General features: G+C 33.0%; 2 protein-coding genes and 1 long non-coding RNA gene across 3 annotated transcripts in view; 2 read left to right on the forward strand and 1 right to left on the reverse strand.

Moving 5' to 3' along the window:
- Positions 1 to 2684: 2684 nt before the first annotated feature.
- LOC126740969 (uncharacterized) lies at positions 2685 to 7082 on the forward strand. Its single transcript, XR_007662077.1, has 3 exons — positions 2685 to 2806; positions 6635 to 6866; positions 6934 to 7082. It is a non-coding gene; the product is annotated as an uncharacterized LOC126740969 (long non-coding RNA).
- LOC126740966 (intraflagellar transport protein 57 homolog) overlaps positions 5110 to 22975 on the reverse strand; it is a 35110-nt gene continuing 17244 nt past the window's right edge. Inside the window, exons 6-12 of the mRNA XM_050447177.1 lie at positions 8440 to 8602; positions 8264 to 8382; positions 6417 to 6567; positions 6016 to 6140; positions 5649 to 5819; positions 5443 to 5597; positions 5110 to 5387 (exon numbers count right to left, since the gene is read on the reverse strand). Of these exons, the coding sequence (XP_050303134.1) occupies positions 5224 to 5387; positions 5443 to 5597; positions 5649 to 5819; positions 6016 to 6140; positions 6417 to 6567; positions 8264 to 8382; positions 8440 to 8602 (1048 nt within the window). The 3' untranslated portion in view covers positions 5110 to 5223. The remainder of the gene's footprint in view (positions 5388 to 5442; positions 5598 to 5648; positions 5820 to 6015; positions 6141 to 6416; positions 6568 to 8263; positions 8383 to 8439; positions 8603 to 22975) is intronic.
- Positions 20405 to 22068, forward strand: LOC126740967 (nitrilase and fragile histidine triad fusion protein NitFhit). The gene has a single exon (XM_050447178.1). The coding sequence runs from the start codon at positions 20480 to 20482 to the stop codon at positions 21869 to 21871; it is 1392 nt and encodes a 463-aa protein (XP_050303135.1). The 5' UTR covers positions 20405 to 20479; the 3' UTR covers positions 21872 to 22068.

Below are 22975 nucleotides of genomic sequence, written 5' to 3' on the forward strand. Positions count from 1 at the left end.
GAGCTGATGGGATATCTTCGAGGTTGTTACTCTTTTTGCCTGATTCAGCCTTAAATGCTTTAGTTTCTGCCATAAACAATTCTTTACATATTGGCATTTTTCCTTCATGTTTAAAAGAGGCAGTGGTTATCCCTCTTCATAAGGGTGGAGATTTGGATCAGCCTTGTAATTTCCGTCCCATTTCTATTTTGTTTGTTTTGTTGTTATGCAAGTTTTTCAACTATCTTAGAGAGGGTAGTCTAAGATAGTTGAAAAACTTGCAAAAAGCAGAATTTTGTCCTTTTTACATCATAATGGCATTTTGTCTGCAAATCAGTTTGGATTTCAAGCCGGTAAAGGGACTCATGATGCTGTTTTTAGCTTTTCTATGTGTCCTTGAATTCTGGGGAGTCATCGGCGGCAGTGTTTTGTGATCTATCCAAAGCATTTTTACAGTGTGGATCATGGAATACTGTTATCTAAGCTCGATAAATTTGGTTTTAGGGCCGTAGGCGGTTTTAGTCATGGCGATGCCTTGAGTCCTATCTATCAAATCGTACTCAGAAGGTTACAGTGTCTGGGCGTTTGTCTGCTTCTAGATCCCTAAAATGCGGCGTTCCCCAGGGTTCAGTGTTGGGACCACTGTTATTTTTACTGTATGTGGATGACTTGAGTTCGTTGAAACTGCAGGGCAAGGTGGTTCAGTTTGCTTATGATACCACCATACTATGGAGCCATAAAAATTCTGATTATATTAAGACTTGTATCCTTGAAGACCTTCAGATTTTATCAGGGTGGTGTGCTTCCAACAGGCTCGTGTTTAATGTAAGAAAGACGTCTATTATGGGGTTTAAGTACAATGTTCAAGGTCTGATGTTTAAAGAAAATTCCCTCTTGCAGAATAAAGAGTGCTGCAAGTTCCTAGGAATTACCATTGATGGTCGCCTTCGGTTTGAAGATCATATTTTACATTTAGCTGGGAAATTATCTTCTGGATGTTTTGCAGTAAGAATGGCAAAACAAGTGCTGGGAGGGGTGGTTGCACGTTCAGTGTACTTTTCACTTATTGAATCTCATATTCGGTATGGCTTGCCTTTTTGGGGTTTAACCAATAAGGGGCTACTTAACATTGTCTTTGTTATTCAAAAAAAAAAGCAGTTAGATACCTGTGTTCTGCTAAGTTAAGAGATTCTTGCAAACCCCTCTTCATTTCTGAAAACATCCTAACTCTTTTTTCACTCTTTATCTTAGAAACAGCTGCTCTTATTCACAAAATCCCCAAACTAACCTCTGACACTGGCCATTTGACTCGTCGTGTAAATGATGTTCCCCTACCTATTCCTACGTCTTCCCTTACCAAAAACTCATTAATTTACATAAGTAAAAAAATTTACAATCATGTTGCTCTATGTGTTAGACATATATCGGATGTTAAGAAATTTAAAAGAGAATTAAAGACGCTTTTATTGGCTAAGGCATATTATAACCTAGATGACTTTTTTAATGATAGGTTTTAACGTTGGACATGTTGGAAAGTTTTTTTTTCTTTTTTCTTCTCTAGTTTTGTCAACAAGTTTACCTTTATTTAGTAAATGGTTGTTTTATTTAGTTATCTTTAATTCAAGTATGTTCAATAAGTTTTGTCTTCTTGTGTTTAATTTTGTTCATTGTTTTGTCAATTTTTGAAATTGTATTTTTGTTTTGTTTTTTTTAGCTTGTAGGATGCTTGTACACAAGATTATTCTTACGTAATATAGCACATTTTCTTTCTTTCTATATTTACTTTTTAGAGTGGTAAAAAGAGATATTTGCTAAATTTCATGATTTCAAGTTTCTAAATAATGTTACTATGATCCTGGAAAACTAAAAATTCTATTGCCGTAATCTCGATGTGCCTTCCATTCTATTATTTTTATGTATTTGGTCAAATATTCTATAGAAGTATTTATTTCTTCCAAATCCGTAAGTGGAAGACCATAGAATAAAAGAAAAGCTATATATATAGGTTGGCGAATAGAAGACTACGCATAGGCATTACAAATGGCAACACCGCTTCTGGTTAATAAGCGGCGCGGCGGATTCCGATCATCTGAAATGCTATTTTCGGCACGGCACAATCAGCAGACTTTGCTGTATGATTACATACTGCAGTGTTGAGTCTTAAACCGCTATTTAAGTTTTCTTAATATTTGTCAATATGGCTGTTTATAGCCCTTCTAAAAAAGTTTAAATGGTTTTATGGAGGTAATTCGGCAGTACAATTCAGGGATTTCTTGTGCTAAAACTATTTTAAATGTGTCAAATTTTGAGACTTCTTTTTATTGTAAAAATTTTAAGCTCGAGAACCACCTATTGAAAGGGTCTAGGAATTTGTAGTGCTTTAATTTTAGATTCAACACGATCGAGCAGAATGTTTGAAGAGAACTGAGTATGCAAAAAACATAAAACTGTGACGAGTATGTGGAAAAAACATGGATACAAATGTTCCAAACGTCAGTAGTTTTTTCCGAGTGGTGTTTCCCGAACACCAATGGCGAAGAATGGAATTTTGTGCAACTATAATGGAAAAGGCAAATGAAAATAACAATTTCTTAAAAAATATTTTGCCTGCTGCGGTAGCGATGTTCGGTTCGTTCGCCCTACAAGACTATCCGCACCTTAAGGGAAAATGATCTGCCTGTCAAATTACCGGTTGGTAATTGACACTTCGAGATCCTAAGCGCCACTTAACAACTAACTGTTCATCGAATGTTTTTAACATTTATTATTAAATTATTTATTGTTATTTTCATTTAATTAAATAGGTAGGAACGAGTTGCCGACACAGGTGAGACCTAATTATCTAATCAAGCTTTGTTCTTCTATTAAGTACGAAAGAAATGAGAATCTGATTCGTAAATATAATAATAATAATAAAGACTCAATTGTAAAAAATTATTACAAATAAATATAAACCAAATTTTTACAAACAAATATATTTATATATGCAGTGAGGGACAAAAGTATTGGCACACCATAATTTTATAAAGTAATTTATTAATGTTTACTATATTTATGTAACCCAATAATAACTATCTAACTAAAAACATATAAAAGATTTAGTACAATAATAATAATGAAAAATAAAACAGATTTCCTTAAGCATAACAAAAAAATAAAAATTACATTCTATTTAAAATGGACATAACTATTGGCACACCAAATAAAAATAAAATTTAATCCCAGTTCTATTATTTTGTAGGACCTCCTTTTCTTTTTATAATATGAGTGAGCCTCCTTTCCATTGAATGGACCAGCTTTTGCGTATAAGAAGGCTCAAAACTATTCCATTCTTGCAGCAAAACACATTGAAGCTCTTGGTTACTGGAAATATGGTGTTTCCTTATTCGTTTTCCTAGCTCACTCCAAAGATTATCGATTAGGTTGACATCTGGAGATTGAGGAGGTGTATTTAAAGTATGAGGGACATTAAACGCAATCCACTGCTCGACTATATAGGCTGTATATTTCGGACCGTTATCCTGTTGAAAGTGATAATCATTTGCCAAATTAAGTTTTTCCGCACTCGCTCTTAAGTTTTTTTTTAGAATATTTAAATATACATTTTTGTCCATAATACCCTCTATAAAAACCAGATTTCCGACCCCTCCCGATGACATACAGCCCCACACTAGTACACTACCACCACCATGTTTCACAGTCTTATGCAGATTTTGTGCATCTAGTTCACAATTGGGCTTCCTCCACACAGTCACTTTGCCATCTTAATGAAAAATGTTGAATTTACTTTCATCAGAGAATATTACTTTGTCCCAAAATATATTATCTTGATGAAAGTGTGCATTCGCAAATTCAAGACGCTTTTTTTGGTTAACCTTATTAATAAATGGTTTATTCGGAGCTACTCTGACACTATATCCAGCCCTATGAAGAACTCTTCGTACTGTTGAGCTCACGTTGATGCTATCTTCTTCTGTCAATATAGCCGCAATTTCAGAAGCGCTTGTTCAAGGATTTTCCTTAATTTTATTCACAATTTTCTTTCTTGCCTCTCCGTTAACTTTGGCGGACGTCCAGTTCTAGGCTTATTTTTGAAATTTTCTGCAGTTTCAAACCTTTTTAAGACACTACGCACAGTAAATCGACTTTTCTTCACAATTTGGGGAATCGCTGAATACGATTTACCCTCTTTTCGCTGCTGTACAATTATTTTCCGCTCGGATTCCGTCGTTTCTTGGCCTTTGCGAGCCATATTTGCAATGTATGCACTTAAAATAAGCACTAAACCTAAAGAAATATTTTACTTCTTATAAATATTCTGTTAAAGAATGTAAAAAAACTGCTTCAAAATTCTCACATACAAGGCACCTATTTTTAAACACTTTGTAAACATGTGTGCCAATACTTTTGTCCATGGGATTTTTGATAGAATTTTAATATGGGTTCTTTTGTAAAGCCTTTATTTATTAAATTTGTATTAAATATTAAGAAACGAATGCTCTTGGGTATACACTTTAAATTAGAAAATATTTAAATGTAATAGGTCTAGTAGCTTAAGAGGACAGATACGAATTTTAATAAAAATCAATATGTGCCAATACTTTTGTCCCTCACTGTATAGCACTTTATGATAACTATCAAATGAATAATTTTAAATATATGTTTTTAAAATAATAAGCGCCTATGAAATGTACATGTTTTTTAAACCGGACCATGTATGACCATAAATTCATAATCTGAAATTGTAACTTATACACAATTCATAAATGGTTGTACGTATACAGGTTTATGATAGACCGGTTATTTTTTAACTCGGATCTTCTCAGGTTTTTTAGTGTATCTAAGGTATATCTGGGCAATCATTTTATAACTTATGCGAACTGAGTTCGTTAAACTTTAAGGTCATATCTGATGTGAGACATCTGCAAACTTAATCTCCTGCCTTTTGCATCATCATAAAGTACCTGAAAAATTGGTCTCTAATAAACTACTACAAAATCCTACTTTAGGAGGTATTCATTTAGATAGGAAGTTCTTTGTCTTTTAATCATTATATTTAACAATTTTTCTGCATTTTTAAATTTGCTTTATCTGAGAAATACCTGGTGAAATTGAGAATAATACAAGCCAAACTAGTAATGCATGTTATTACTAATATTAGATTTTACAACACATTGATAATCCTAATAATACAAAATTCTATCAACATATTCATTATTGAATTAAATCAGCAAATCTCTTGTCTTAAAAAACCGGTACTGATGTATTCTCAAACTCATGTTCCAGCTGCTTTTCCTCCCTTAATTTTGTTTGTAGCAAAAGGCATTGAAGCACTCCTATTCGAACATCCATATTAGTAATTTCAGACTTTATTTTTGCAATAGCCTTTTTAATATTTACAAGTGGAGCTAAAAACAATAACCAAAATTAATTCATAACTTAACAAAACAACTTCTGACATACTGCCGTCAGTCATCGAACTTCCCCTTTCTTCCATTTGTTGCTTAATAGATTCCACTTTTCCATTAAGATTATTGAGTTCCCGATTCCTTTCAGCTACTCCTGTGCTTACGCTTTTATATTTTTCCTTAATTTTTGAAAGTTGATCCTGTAATGTTCTGGAATATACGGTTAAAATATTTTGCCTCGATTTCTTTAAAATTACAAACCTGTAGTTCTCGAGGACCCCATCTAATTCTCTATTCAAGTATTTTTCTCTGTTTTCTATTTTGTCTAGGGTTGAACCGATTTCTTTGTGAAGTTTTTCAAGTTGGGTTTTGGTAGGTAGCAAGGTTTCATTAATGCTTTGCTTGTAACTTTTCATTAGGTCTAAATGGGATCTATAATACGTACAACTTGAATTAAAAAACTATTTTACTGGTCATCAGGTTTTTTATTGTTTTATTAACAAGGAAAATTCCGGAAAAAAAAGGTAAATCTTAAGATTATTATTTTTTTGAGGATATATTTTGGGTAGAAAAAGACCGAAAAAAACTTAAATGTTAGGTCTTAGCTACTAAATAAAAAGAAAGTTACCTCCAGTCTCGATTTTCATTCTTTATGGTCACTTTTAATAATGGCAATACTCTTTCTATTTCCAGTTTCCAGCTTTCCTCATCCACATTTCCTTTGAGATCTATTTGTTGCATATCTCGCTTTACCTAAATAGGAAACTTGAGAATATTGGTACTATAGGAAAAATATTTAGATTCAATTTCGCTAGTATTTTCCTAAGATGGCATAGTATAAAATGTTCTTAAGTTCTGTAAACCGAATGTCTGCAGGATGACTTGTTTTAACGTGAAAAGTTTTACCTTCCTATTTGTCTGCCGCTCAGAAATCAAGGAAGTGAGTTATTAACATCCACAAGCCCTTGCTACTCTTAGGAAAATGACATATTAAGAAATGTGATCTTATTACAAAAATAATTTTCTTACAGGTTTAATATCATCTAATCGAAATATATTTTCTTCATCGGAATCATCAGAATAGGCAGCTATCATTTCTTCTTCAACTCTATCTAAATTAAGTTCAGATTCATCGTCAATTACTTCAGTTTCTTGTTCTTTTTCTTCAGGAAGTTTTGGCCTGTAATAAACCCACATCATTTCAATCTTAGCAAAATGAAAATATTAAAACTGTATGTTTATTCTAGATGCAAATCATGGATACCGAGAAAGATATTCAAAAGAAAGTTATGAGTTTATGCATTCAACTTCCTATACATGTTGCAACTTGGAAAACTGTGCTGGATAATATACAATCTCCACTAAAAACTTTGGTAAACTATGGGGAACAGCTCAGGTTTGTTGAACAAGCTAGAATAGGAAATGATATGATGGATAATTTTAGTTTAGTTCAGATGGAGTTACAACTGAAAATCTTGGGTATGTTTTAACGTGCTTATTCGGCTTATTGTCAATATAAAATTTGGATAATTTGATCATATTTTAGGCCAAATTGAAGAGGAACTAGTCTTAATAAAATCTTATATAAAAAAACTGAATGAAACAAACCATGACCTGAAAAATAAACTGGCAAATTTAGAACGGGCCACTATTGAATTGGACTGGGGTTCCAATTGTTCCCTAATTCAAGGAACTGCGCTTCAACCGCCTCTAAGAAAACTACTGCAAATGGCGTATGAATTTTGGATATATTTCTCAAACGTGTTGAGAAATATTAATAGTAAAACGAAAAGTTTAAGAGATGTGGATTTCAGACATGAGAAGTCAGTGGAAGAATTTCAAAAATGTTTTGCTTTGAGTTTAAATTGTTTGGACAAACATAAACAAATATATTCGCTATTAGCATTAACACAATATATAGGCAATGAAAAACTAGTTACTTAATAAAAAGAGATAAGCAGTATAGTTACACTGAACAAGAATATGAATTAGAATCCTAGTGTTGAGGCTTATGTTATTAATTTAGTCGATAATACAAAAAGTATGTATGTTTTACGTTAATTATCTTGATATGACAATTAATCAGATCCCTTTTCTACTTCCCAACTTAGACTTCTTTTAGAATTATATTGATTCAGGTTTTTCAAGGAGGTAGCAGGTAGGTTATACTGTCTTAGTTTAGGTGCTTTAGTTTTCCTCCAAGACCTACCAGCAGGAGCTATTAGAGCTAATTACAGAAATTTTTCTTTTTTTTGATGATCTCCTATGTATTTATTTTTTTTTCTTTTCTTTTTTGGTTGCCTTGACCTGAAAAAGCCAATAAGCAACAACATGTATTGGCAAGTACCACCTTTTTTTTTCTGTTTCCTGACTTACCGAATATCCTGACACGCCTATCCTTTCAATTGCCTCATATTGATATATAAATAAATATAGAGTATCAGAAACAACAACTTTTTTCTAATTTTAGAAGATGTCATAATGACTATGTAAAAAACCCCTGTATATGTATTTTATCCGTTTTATATAAAAATAATATATAGGTAGTAAATTAGTTATTTAATATCTGAGTTTAAAAAAATTTGTTGTGCTCTAAACCTCTCCTGCGTACAATGATACTTGTTAGATATATTTATTATTGAGGTAAGTAACTCTTATTTTTTCTGCTTTGCGACTTACGGAGGATTCTGATAAACCTATCTTTTTGTTAAAAATTATTATTTTTTCGTGATAGCTACTCATACATTCTTTAAGGGAGATTCAAAATCCGTGGAAATCTGTATTAATGCTACCAGATTGAGCTTGAAATAATATTGGATTAGTTTGTTTGGAACACGTTTTTAAAATATTGAGTTTAGAGGAAGCTAGTTACTTACTTTTGAAAAATTAAATGTTGCTTGTTAATAGCAGCAGTAGCCAGGAAGTCCAGTATATTAACAACTTGATCGCCCACACCTTGTTTAAGTTTGTTTGCAGGAAAGTCAATTTGCATGCCCTAATGATTAAATTCTTAATTCATTTATTATTGTTTAAAAATTTACAGTAAGCTTACCAGTTGCTTTGCTTCATTAATAATTTTCTCAATAGTGCTGTTTGGATCATCGTATTCATGGGGATTTTCAAACTCCTTTCCGATTTTACGTAGAAGCCAAGCAGACAATACGGCAAATAAATAAAACTGTTCTCCGCTGTTTTTTGGAATGGCAAAATAATACCTGATAAATGAAATTACTATTAGATGAAACCTTAAGGACAAATAAAAAATTAAATGTTATTAAGTTGGATAATAAAAAATATTTAGTAAATATAGAAATAGAATTGAGTCGGAGAAATGAAGGACTTTGTTCAATTCCGATTCCAGTCACTTTCGTTATTTCTCATTATTTTTAAAGCATTCAAGAATTGCCATTTATTATAATTAACCGCCAGGTCATGTGGCTAAGCTACTATGCGGTATACAAACAACATATTGTAAGATTGTAAATGTAATTACTTAACTTTACTAATATCTAAAATATAGAGGATATTGATTTGTGTGAATTCGATATCCAGATATAATCAAGCCATAAAGCAATGGGATTTGGTGTTTTTCGAGAATTAAATAAAATAAATCACAATTCGAAAGTGCCAAAGTAAACAATTTTTTTGTTATACATAATTACTCTATAGTGTATGAATCAAGAAAATATGTGAGACAAGCTGTGGGAGGTTACCCAATAGCTAAGTATAGGCTTCCGAGGATCCTAGAAATAATAAGTTAATGAAAACAAGTAAAATAGAAGAAAAGCAGATAATAATTTACTATTTAGTTAGATAAAGATTATTCAATATAGTATGATCGCTGACAAAACATATAATAAGAAATAATGACACTTATTAATCTGCTAATGTCAGGTTTTATCCCCAGTCTAATTCAAAAATGGCTTTATTGTTATGAACCTAAAAGTTGTTAACAAAGCTGTAAAAAAGAGAAAATAGTGGAAATATTTATAAAACAAAATAAGGAAATATTATAGGTACAGGTTTTAAGACTTAAAAAATACATATAGCAAAACTAGTCAGTGAATAACAGTAATAAAAAATATAAAACAAAACAATATTACTAAAAGTGTTTGGCATAAAATTCATCCAATGAGTAAAAAAGCTTCACTTTGTAAAAATCTCTTCAATTTTTTCCTAAACTTATAAGGTCACATTCAGAACTTTCCAAATTAAGAGGTAAATGATTAAAAAGCTTCCTGCCGCCGTATACAAACGAGGCCCTCTCAGTTCTTGGAAGAGAAATTGACTGGATGAGAAACTGGCCGAGAAAATGTGTTAGGAAGATTGTACTCAGATGGAGAATTAAGGTCATGTTTGTATTTTAAAGCTGTTTCCATTATAAATAAGAAGGGCAAGGTTAGGATGGAATGCCTCCGGAAAAGATCCTGACAAGAAGTGCGAAAAGGAACACGGCACATAATACAGTAAAGCCTCGATAGTCCGGACTAATAAAAACGACGGTGATTAATCCGGATTACTGAAACATGATGTCTTTTTACATACATATGTTTTTTATTAGGGAATATTATATGTATATAACTAAAAAATTGCCTACAATTATGTGATAAACGAGAAAAACATACAAATTAAAAGGATAAACTAAATTACATGTTTGCTATGTAGTAGGTACCTAATAAAGGTAATTAAAAAAGTCTGTAATTTTTGCTTGCTTTACTTTTTCTTGTTTTTATAAAAGCCATTTCTTTAAGTCTTTGAAGAACAAGAGTATCATGCAATGGCACTCGATTTTCTTCAGCCCACTTTAAGCATAAATTGAAGCCCTTCACTGCTTCATCTTTTTTGACTCCTTTCTCTCTCCCTTGATTTTCGTCACAATCTTCACATTCTTCGCTGCTGCTATAATGCATTTCGTTGCTTTCTATCTCATCTAATACCAAGTTGTCATGTTTTCAATCCAGTTATTCACTTCATTAGGATTTATCTCGTTTTCACTTAGTGTTTGGAGCATAGCCGAAACATCCGTTAAAGCTCGTAGCTTTTCCTGTAATTGCTTTAGCGAAATCAGATCATCGGCTTCGTATTCCAAATCATTACCAAAAACCGTTCCTTTTGGAATTACTTTTTCTCAACATTTTTGTAAAACCTCTACAGTAAGTTTTGACCATGCATTGCTCAGTAAGTATGTTGCAGTTTTGAGATTTAAGGTCTTTAATACCTGGATAACATTTTCTTCATTTTGTGATAAAATGTGCACCAAAAGGCTCTTACGGTAAAACAATTTAGTCAACCTTATGGCATTTTGATCCATGGGTTGCAGCAATGCTGTGCAATTTGGCGGAAGAAAGATTGTTTGGAAATGGCCATCCTCACTTCTCAGTTCTTCTGGCGATCCATGGCTTGAGGCATTGTCAATGATTAAAAGAGCACGTTCAGTTAGATTTTGGCTTCTTAAATACTCTTTTACTTGCCTAATAAACGAATTATGAAACCACTCTTTAAATATTGCAGGTCATCCAAGCATTGCAGGAATTTTTGTACTCTCCGGGTATGGGTACATTTTTAAATGCTCTGGGATTTTTTGCTTTTCTAATTACGAGAATTCTCAATTTGTGAGAACCATCTCCATTTACACATGCCAGGAAAGTAACCCGCCCCTTACTTATTTTTCGTCCCGGTGCTGTCTTTTCTTGAGAACGAACAATTGTTTTTTCCGGTAACATTTTCCAGTACAACGCTGATTCATCAGCATTGTAAACCTGCGTAGGAATTAAATTCAGGTCTTTCATTTTCTGTGCCAACATATTTTTAAAAGGCTCAACAGCAGTTTCGTCATTGGATAATTTCTCACCACAAATTTTTAAAGCTCTTAAACCATGTCTTCAGGGCCGTATCTAGGGGGGGGGGTTTTGGGGGTTCAAACCCCCCCCCGAAAATCTTATAACGTAAAATAAAATTTAAACGACTTGTAACTATAACTCTTTTTTTTTAATTTACTTTTTAAAGTTTTAAAGGTGTCCAGGCTATAATTAGAGAAAAATTTCCAGCAGCAATATATGTGCACTGTAGTGCTCATTCTTTAAATTTAGCTTTTGCTTATTCCTGTAAGGTTCAGAGTATCAGAAATTGTATTGGAACAATAAAATCTATTGCAAATTTTATAAAAATATCAGCTATGCGCACTGAGATATTAAGAAATAAAATTAAAGAACATGTTCCAAATAGTAAATGGAGTAAGTTAATATCCATGTGTGAAACTCGGTGGGTGGAAAATCACGATGGACTAATTAGGTTTACTGAAGTTTTTAAGCCCATTATTGAAACATTAGAAGAACTAAAACAAGTAAGAGACATCGAAACTTCTTTAAAAGCTTTGCAGTTCCTTCGAGCTGTTATGACCAGTGAGTTTATTATCAGTATGTTAACAGCGTCCACTTTATTTGCTTTTACTCTACCGTTATGCAGAATTCTCCAGACTGTGGATTTTGATCTATTTAGCGCTGTTGAGCATGTGAATACTGTTATTAGTCAGGTCAGGAATATGAGACTGAATATAGATCAAGAATTAAAAAATATTTGTAAAAAATCTGAAGCTATTATAAAGTCTATAGATGATGAAGAATGCATAAAAATACCTAGAATAGTTTCACGACAGCAGAATCGTTCTAGTGCCATGGTAGCTACTGCAGAGGAATATTTTCGAATCACAGTTGCAATTCCTTTTTTTGATCAATTTATAGAAGAACTGACGAAAATCAGCAAGATTTGCAAATCACGAAAAATCACTTTCATTGTTATATTGTCTAGTACCAAATATGTGCGAAGCACACATAGTAAAAATGGAAAACTACCTTGTTACCATATGAGGAATTTTTGGACCTAGATACGTTATTTGCAGAACTACAGTTATGGAAACAAAAATGGATTAAGCTGCCTCAAGCAGAAAGGCCAAAAAATGCTCTTGATGCATTATTAGCATGTAATCCATCTTTGTTTCCCAATATTCATACTCTGTTGCAAATTCTGGCTACGTTACCTGTATCTACAGCCTCATCAGAACGATCATTTTCATCGCTAAGGCGTTTAAAAGACTATTTGCGCAATTCGACTGGTCAGGAGCGGCTAACAGGACTTGCCCTTTTAAGCGTGCATAGAAATATTATAATTGATACCGCAGAGGTCTTAAATCGTTTTGCGAGGGAAAAGCAAAGAAATATTCAGTTGTTATTATAATTACTATTTTTAAAATTTTAACGTTGTTAAATGTGTTTTTTAGTTTAAACTGGTATCTTCTTTTAGTAAAACCTATTTATAAATTAAAGTTTTTTTTATCACTAATATCTCAAATGTCACTGGCCTAACCCCCCCCCAAAATTTTTGTCCAGATACGGCCCTGCATGTCTTTTTTTGAAATTTGCGATCTAACCTCGACTGGCTGCAAAATTCTCATTTCTATAAACATCGTTGTAGATTTGCTTTAATCCCAACCGCTAATAAAACTAAAAATAAAATAAAAAACATTAGTAAAAATAAAACGTCTTTATAAACCTTGGCACATACCTTTTATTGCGCAATTTGTTCTTTTTAATATCCTAAATAGTGGATGTGCCTACATCGTATTCACTAGCTAAGGCTTTTCCACTCACGCCACGTTCTAATCTGTTCAGTATTTTCATCATATATATCAAGCTTTTGTTTTAAAGATAATGTTTTATGCTTTCGTCTTGGAGCCATATTCCCCAGAATTGGTGTATGAAGGCCAGGAAGCAATAAGCGTCGACTGTAATACCTATGTAACGTTAAAAACTAAACTTTCGCAAACTACCAATCAATTTAAACTTGTCAAAGCCTGCAAAACGGCTGAAAACAGCGCGATCCGGATTATCGCGTACAAGCGAATCCGGATTACCGGAACGTACCTAATAGCGGCAAAATTCGTGTTCGGACTACTGAAGCATCCGGAGTAACGCATGTCCGGATTATCAAGGCTCTACTGTATAGCGAATTACGTTCTGCATAACAAATAAATAATTAAACAGATACTGGGAACAAAACAATAAAAAGCTAACTTGTTAGCGTCACACCACAGCTTAGCAATGGCAACTCTCATTCTTTCAGGGCCGGTATCATGCCAAAGTATAGTGGTATCGTCGGCAAAAAGTGTAAACTATCCAGAAATAGAGACCAGAGACAGATCATTGACGTATGACAAGAACAAAATGGGGCCGAGGACAGAGCCCACCAGCATGAATGAGTATAGCCTACCAGACTTAGTATCACCAATAAAGAGCACTCTCTCAGTTCTACCCGAAAGATAGGACCGAAACCAGTTAAGAGCAACTCCCCTGAAACCATAGATCTCGAGTTTCCGCAGCAGAATTCTATGACTCACACAATCAAAAGCCTTGGATAAGTCACAGAAAACCGCTGCCACCCATTTACCAGAATTCAACCCCAAGTAGAGGCTCTCCAAAAGGTTGAAAATAGCATCGTCCGTGCCGACTCTCTCCCGAAATCCAAACTGATAGACGCTAAGAGGTCCATGTCTTTTAAGACAGTCCATTGCATGAGTTGTAACCAGTCTCTCAATCTACACTGCAATCAAAATTGGTAAAATCCCTGGGGTGGATAGAAGTATCAATTTATTGTAGATACCACTTAGCATGCCAAATTTATAACTATACAGGCGTAGGTTAGTGGTACGCACAGGGCTAGATAAAATTTCATCTGCCAGAAAGAATCAACAGTTCTTCGTGTAACCTGGTGTAAGTGAACAACAAATTCTCTTTATCAAATAGAGGGCAACTACTAAATGATATTATTAGTTTGTGAATCCCCCTTAACAGACGTTTTAATGCATGAAGAAACTGTAAAATTATTGTGTTTAAACAATTTTTTTTTATTCGTTTTTTTTTATTTTACACCTGACGCTTTGTTAATGTATAATATACTGAAATAAAAACATTTAGTAAAAATCAAAAATGCTAATACCTATGAATGGGTTTGAGTTTAACATCGATTAAAAACTCTTGTTCATAATTTAGAAGCTTTAACTTATCCAGCAAATAGTCCATATTAACATAAGAAGTAAAGGGGATTTCCTGTTCTTTTTCACTCACAATCTTCGAGTCCGGTCGAATCATTTTTTAGGATACTTTTACAATATTTCTTCAGATTTTAGTTTTATTTCAAAATTACAATTAGTAATATATTTATGTTGTTATACGAATATAAACCTTACAAACATTAGTTGCTATGACTACAATTCAAATCATGACAAGTTAGCCCGGGAACATAAAGATGGCGCGGATGTTTCCGATTGATGTAATTTTCTAAATGGTTGATGTCAAATAAATGTTAAGCAACACTTAAGCGATTTGTAGCGGCAACTAAAGCTAAGAGGTACAAAGCGTTTAACAAACCAGCGCGAAACGTTCGGTTTTGAGACGATTAATTAATAATTCAAATAATAATGACTCGTCTTTTTTGATTTTTCATGAAAATATAATTAATATAAGCAATTATCCAATTCACGACGAGGTCTAGTATAGATCTACTACTCTACCTAACCATGCTAATTAAAAAGTAAATCGAAGCCTAATTTGCGATATGAATGAAATGCGGAGATTTATGTAATGTTTTAGTATATTATATCAGATCGCGCTTTGGACGACGCTCATAAAAAAAAATTCCTAATTTGTCACGAGTTGATAATGGAAGTGATGTAGTTCGTTATCGATTTTTCATTGATAGATTTCCGATGCAAAAGCTCCGTACAGAAAATTTATTTAATAAAATATTCAAAATATTAACACTGAAATATACACAAAATGAAACAACTTTGAAGAGACTGGTTTAACATTAGATAAACCATAAAATCCGAACGACCGAGGTTCTCGAGAACGAAAGGGGACGTGCTTTTTTACTTACAGTGAGCATGTTAGATAAGTTTTTTCTTAAAATGCAGAATTTTCCTGACTATGACCAAGTAACATGGTTCCGGTCATAGCGTCATAGACGTCCAATGCATCTCTCCCACGAGTTCGTGAAATTTTTCCAGGCATATTAATCTCGAGAAGCGGTAACATACATAAATTAGCCTATGGATATTTTTCTGTGGGGTTTTCTCAAATCTAATCTACAATAATTAACCAACTTTGCTGGCACAGTTAAACAAAATATTCGCGACGAAATCGGGAGCCAGTATAAAGCACAATCGCTCCTCAGAAATTTAAATGTTAGATTGAAATACTAAGGCCCGGTTGTACAAGCAGTCGTTCAACTTAAGTTCTACTAAACTGCAGTTCTTCGTTGAACGTAGTTCAAAGGTTCGTATGTTGTTCCAGTACAAGTTTAGTTAAACTAGGTTCTATTTAAAGTCTGAAATGGCCACATAAAAAAGAAGAAAAAGAAAAGAAGAACCTAACCTATTCATTAAAATTAACTTATTTATTTACTTAGCTGTTTTTTGTCTGTTGGCGATTATTAGTATTTTTTGAATACAACTATTTTGTGCCGCCTTGCTGTTTGCCAAACCGTTTGGGTCTGCTTATCTGACACGGAGAAAAAAATTAGGGTAAGCAATTTCTCTGTGAAAGAAGAAAATGTTCTTATTAATTTAGTAAAGGAATACAAGGAAAGCATAGAATGTAAGAAAACGGATCACAAGAATAATGAAATTAAAGCAGAGGCGTTGGAGAAAATTTGTCAGGAATTTAAAAGCGTTCTCGGAGAGCCCCTTAGAACTGTTACATTCCTAAAAAATAGGTATGAGAATATAGAAAAAGGGCGAAGCAAAAATTTATAACAATAACTGCAAGCGAGAGTGATATCCATGAAATATTAGGGAGCCAAATTACAGGACTAACATAAAAATATGACGTTGATGCTACTGCAGGTTTTTTTAATTTGTTTTATATCATTTTCAATCCCAAATATCGTAAAATTTTAAGAATCAATTGTTATTCAGATTGAATGCAAAAATGCTGACGATATTCTATTTAAAATCTAAAAGTATTTTTAAAGTCTATAATAATTAGTGTAATTGAACTAATACAAATCATCATACTTGTCCGCAACAGATGAAATTTGTTCAGAAATTCAATCTACTATGAATCTTACAGCTTGCTTTTCCAACCTAAATCTAGCCTTAAATTCTTTATCATCCCAAATGTTCAAATGATCCGGTCTATCCCTGTACACCTCTGATGATCTAGGGTGTACAATTTTATTTACTAATTCCAATGTACAATTTTATTTAATCTTTCCAAATAGGATCCATTTTTATATTTATGGTTTATGAACTAAACCTAGGGTACCTAGTAACTAATAAATGAGCACCTCACCAAACACAATAATTATTGAAAGGCGGCTGTATTTACATAAATAAAAAATATCAAAATAATAAACTAAATATTAATTTAATCTCAAAAATTTGCTTGAACCTCCTTTGAACGCTCCAAATTGGACGTTCAAGATGAACTGCAGGTTATCGTTTGAACCAACATTGTATAACGTATAAATCCCGCTGAACCGGAGATCTTTATGAACTGTTGTTGAACGCTCATTGTACAACCGGGCCTTAGTACATAAAAATTAAAGGCTCATTATTGCAAGAGCCATTTCACAAAAAAAATTGATATAGACACTGTACTGATGATTTTGACGGTTTTCTTAGTCTGATTTTGTTAAATGGAATATAATATTTATTCTAAATTTTTTTACCAAATAAAAATGTCAAATTATGGTCACTTTTTTACGGAATACACTGATATAAAAGGAAAAACCCTATGGTACTCGAGTACCATGAGCAGCGTCAATGCTACGAAGGTGTGTGTGGATATTTTTCTTGAAGTTTTGCAAGTTTGGGAATGACGTGCTTTGAAAGTTAATTCCACAGACTTGCACGTCTCCATAAAAAGGAGTCATAATATAGCGACATTCTAACTGTCTGCAGATGCACTCGATATTGATGAGTCGCATCTGCCTGTCGAGTAGGTCTTGCGTGTATAGCTTACAGAATAATATAGGCCAGTTTGAAAAAGCATCTACCGTGAGGATGTCGATAAAATAGAATAAATTCGCCTAGCTGTCCAAGGTTTTAATTATTTCTGGATCTCCTATAAGACTCGCATCCTATAAGTATCGCCCTCTTCTGGATGGAATCAAGCAGCTTCAAAGTGTGTTTAGGTGCAGAGGTCAATATGCGAGGCTGGACGAATCTCAGACTTCTTATGTAAATACAGTAGCCCGAGTCCTAGCTACGTTAACCTCAGATTGCATTCACCCACACCAAAATGATGTTGACGACGCCTTGGCACTGAATGTCGGCTGATGTCATCTGGTTGAGCGACTAGAAGGATTCTAATGTACTATCATCAGCAAAGCTGTAAAATTTATTATAAGTCTTGTCGAGAAGGTCATTGATATAAAACAGGAAGATGATAGGGGACAAGATGCATCCCTGAGAGACACCTGCGTTAATTTAAAACCTCTGCGAGGTGTGTCCATTAACAACAACCTGGATGGATATGTTCTTCGGGAAGCTTCCAAGCCAAGCAACCAGAGTGGCTGGCAAACTATAAGAATATAGTTTGTTTAAGAGGTTTTCATGCCAGACCTTCAAGTAACTAGAACTATTGCAGGTTATTCACTATATCAACCTTGGTGAACTCCAGGTTTATATAGTGTAAGATATAAGTTTATTCATTACCTTGGCAATTGCCAGGACTAAAACAATCGGACGATAATCGATACGCATCATCTTTTTTCAACGCTAGAATTAAAATACTATGTTAATTTCATTAAAGTACCTCAGATTTCCTGACGCCAAAACTGTCGGTATGTGTTAAAATCTAATAGAAATATCCTAGAAATTTGGAAAAAAGCGTTTTTTTCAGTCTCAGGAGGTGCTCAACTCGTATTGGCTCCAGTTCTGTCATCAAAGTCCAATAGTTTCATCGAAACTGGAGGCATTTTGAATTATACGTAAAAGCATTGTTCATTCAATTTTTATTTGTAAGCTTTATTTATCTAAACCACCAAGGTGTTACTAACAAAGCTGTGGTTAAAAAAAAATAAAATTTAAAAACAGCAATTACGTTGAAACAATGATAAGTCCAAAATAGCTTATTATAATTAAGGAAAAAATATTACCATAACTTAAATATTAGCAACAGATTAAAACCTATATAGGACTATTATTTGTCAAACTTAAAGAGTACGTAAAATATACCTTCAATATTTAAAATGAACGTTACATGATATAACAAAATATATGTCAAAACAAGTTTAAAAATGAGAAATATTGCTACACGCTATAAGATCCCTTAAGAAGCAGTTTTTTTTTACCTGTTGCCGAAAGCGATTGTACGTTTTAATCTTCCTAAGTAAGAAAGACGTCTATTATGGGGTTTAAGTGCGACGTTCAGGTTCTGATGTTTGACGAAAATTCCCTCTTGCAGAATAAAGAGTGCTGCAAGTTCCTAGGAATTACCATTGATGGTCGCCTTCGGTTTGAAGATCATATTTTACATTTAGCTGGGAAATTATCTTCTGGATGTTTTGCAGTAAGAATGGCAAAACAAGAGCTGGGAGGGGTGGTTGCACGTTCAGTGTACTTTTCACTTATTGAATCTCATATTCGGTATGGCTTGCCTTTTTAGGGTTTAACCAATAAGGGGCTACTTAACATTGTCTTTGGTATTCAAAAAAAAGCAGTTAGATACCTGTGTTCTGCTAAGTTAAGAGATTCTTGCAAACTTCCTTCATTTCTCAAAAAATCCTAACTCTTTTTTCACTTTTTATTTTAGAAACAGCTGCTCTTATTCACAAAATTCCCAAACTACCCTCTGACACTGGCCATTTGACTCGTCGTGTAAATAATGTTCCCCTACCTATTCCTACGTCTTCCCTTACTAAAAACTCATTAATTTACATAAGTAAAAAAATGTACAATCATGTTCCTCTATGTGTTAGACATATATCGGATGTTAAGAAATTTAAAAGAGAATTAAAGTCGCTTTTGTTGGCTAAGGCATATTATAACCTGGATGACTTTTTTAATGATAGGTTTTAACCTTGGACATGTTGGAAAGTTTTTTTTTTTCTTTTTTTCTTCTCTAGTTTTATCAACAAGTTTACCTTTATTTAGTAATTGATTGTTTTATTTAGTTATCTTTAATTCAAGTATGTTCAAAAAGTTTTGTCTTCTTGCGTTTAAATTTGTTAATTGTTTTGTCAATTTTTGAAATTGTATTTTTATTTTGTTTTTTTAGCTTGTAGGATACTTGTACACAAGATTATTCTTACGTAATATAGCACATTTTCTTTCTTTCTAATTAACTGAGGGAGATGATGAAATGTTTATTTACTCCTATAAAAAATTACATTTTGTGTTAAACTAGATGTAGGTGTTGGTAAATTTATGTTGAAAGAGGACCTGGTATTATTTCAGTTAACAAAGTTAATTATAGAGTAATAGTTTAATGCAAGCAAGCATTGACAAAAATAAAAATTGAAGGGTCAATATTATTTCCTTTATAAAATAAGGCCTTCAAAAATCCCTTAAATTTAGCATGCATAGATATCGAACTGCACGCTTCTGTAGAATAAACACAAGAGTTATATAAAGCAAAAGATAAGTGGCCCCAGAAGCAAACCTCATAATTCATGCGACAATCAATTAAGACAAAGTAAAAATTGTTAGCAATAGATCATCACAATATGTTAGAATTATCCAGTATGTTCTGAAACTATTGTGTCTAAAATTAGTGGTTGGTAGATCTCCACAAAAAAAAATTTCTTGCTTTTATAACCATGATTTAAAATTTATTTCTCTAATAAAACATGGTTTCTGTCAAAATTTACTGCTAATGTTGTTCATAATTCATGAAATAAAATTACAATTTATAGCGATGTTCGCGCCTAGATTTTCGTGCAGGACTGTCCGCACCTTTAATCAGGATGACGTCATCAATATCACTGCCATGACGTTTACAGGTTATATATAAGTCAAATAGTTTGTTTACATTTTATATTAGGTAATGTTTTAAAATTTTCTTAGTTTTATTGTAAATTTTTACTTGAATTACATGTTAATTCAATCCATGAAGTTTTTTTTGAAATCAAGTTCAGTGTTGCTAAACATATACAGAATGTCTTCAAAGTGTACAGTAGCAGTTTGTCAATTTACGGCAACAAACAACAAGGAAGAAAACTTTAAAGTTGTTAAATCACTGTTAAAAGAGTCAGTGGAGAAAAAGGCCCAAATCGTTTTTTTACCTGAGGCAAGCGATTTTATAGCAAAGGATAAGCATGAGTTTAAAGCACTAGCAGAACCACTTACTGGACCATTAATTTCTTCATATTGTAGCTTGGCAAAGGACCTTAATATTTGGATATCTCTTGGTGGTTATCATGAAATGTATGACGCAAGCACCATTTATAACAGTCATGTAGTTATTAACAACCAAGGAGAGATAAAAAGTGTGTATAGAAAAATACATTTGTTTGATGTATCTATTCCTGACAAAAATATTCATTTAAGGGAGTCAGATACTAACAGAGGGGGTAATGAAATTGTCCCTCCTGTTCAAACTCCTTTAGGATTGCTAGGATTATCAATTTGCTATGATCTTAGGTTTCCAGAGATAAGTACCTTATTAAGAAAACTAAATGCAGATGTCTTAACTTATCCCTCAGCATTTACTAGTGGGACAGGAAAAGCTCATTGGGAACCTTTATTGAGAGCTAGAGCAATTGAAAATCAATGTTATGTTATTGCAGCTGCTCAGTATGGCAAGCATAATAATAAAAGAATATCATATGGACAAGCAATGATAGTTGACCCTTGGGGAAAGATCATAGCAGAGTGTCCAAAGTATTCAGATGATGTCAGCACCAATCAAAGTATAGGAGTAGCCGAACTTGACTTAGATATTATTAAAAGGATCCGCACGGAAATGCCTGTGATACTTCATAGAAGAAATGACATATATTCATTAAATTTAGTTAACTGTAGGCAAGATATTGATGACGATAAGATTTATGAATTTGCTGATAAAAAGATTCCTGGAAAAACAGTATTTTATGTGACAAAGCATTCCTTTGCCTTTACTAATATTAGATGTGTTGTACCTGGACATGTCCTAGTGTCTTCCTTAAGAAAAGCCAAAAGATTGCAAGATCTGACTGAGGAAGAAATTGCAGATTTATTTCAGACCACAGTAAAGGTTTCAAAAGCTGTGGAGAAGATGTATAATGCCCAGTCTTCCACTGTATGTGTACAGGATGGCAAGTTTGCCGGCCAAACAATACCACATGTACATGCTCACATATTGCCCAGGAAAGAAAATGATTTCTCAAACAATGATGATATTTACTTACACTTGGCAAAGCATGATACCGCAGATGAAAGTAAGCTTATTAGAACTTTAGCTGAACAAATTGATGAAGCAAGTGTTTTAAGAAAATATTTTTATTAAATTAATTATTTAAGTCCCAATAAATTTTTCCTGTATTGTTAGATTACTAACTTCTCCAGTAAGCAACAGAAAGGTGTGCTTCTGCAAAGCTTAATCATTTTTACAACAGATAAAGTACTTTTAAAATATAACACCATATATATATTTGTACATATTTTCTATAAAAAATATATTTGTTTTTATATAGTAAAAAAGAAGCTTTATTGTCAAGATTCCCTTAACAGAAACTTCTAGTTGGTATAATTTTATTTTCATTCTAATTAAAAGCATTGCAAGGGTTCCTTTATTTAAATTAAAAAACGTGCCATTGCCTGTTGCATATAAGATATACAAATACAAATCTTTTATTTGTCAAAATAAGAAAAAAAAATACATTTTATGAAAAAAAAAGTATGGCAAAAAGGACAGTTCATCGATTATAAAAAAACCGCTTCACATGCTCCTTATAAGGAAAGCAAATCGGTCATTTGTGAAATCCCGTAAGTCCATATTTTGGCGAAAATGACATTTTAGCATTATTATAACTTGCGGGTCTAGACGCATCGATTCACAGAGAAACCCCATAAGTGCAGGAGTTACTGGTGTTTCTCAAATGACGCGATATCCCCACCTACGCAGTTGCTTCTATCGAAAACGTCAAGCAGTGGTCAGTATTATAAAAGTAAACAGGCCGGATTGCGTTTATTATTTTTTATAAAGTTATAATCACTTTACCTTTTAAAAAATCTACTGAATAAAATGTCTAGTGATAGTGATATCGACGAAAGTATTGCAACGAATCCGAAAAAAAGAAGGAAGGGTGTGAAACAAGTAGAGTACCAGTGTGAAAAAATAAAGAAATCGAGAGTGAAAAATGAGGAATACACAAACTATAGGGGCCATGTTGTTCAACCGACTCCCCATTTATATCCGTGCAAGTATATGTATTAATATGTTTTTTTGTTTTATGTTCTACAGCAATAATGTTTTTGTTATAACTGCAAAAAAAATGTATACCGAACTTGCTTACAATGCAAGATGCTGAAATCGTGTATAATGGAATAATTTCATTGCAAAACAAGGACGAGCAAGATATTTTACTGCAAAACAACAGATATCTTTGAT

This window comes from Anthonomus grandis, chromosome 10 (genome assembly GCF_022605725.1).
Source record: "Anthonomus grandis grandis chromosome 10, icAntGran1.3, whole genome shotgun sequence".
NCBI lineage: Eukaryota > Metazoa > Arthropoda > Insecta > Coleoptera > Curculionidae > Anthonomus > Anthonomus grandis.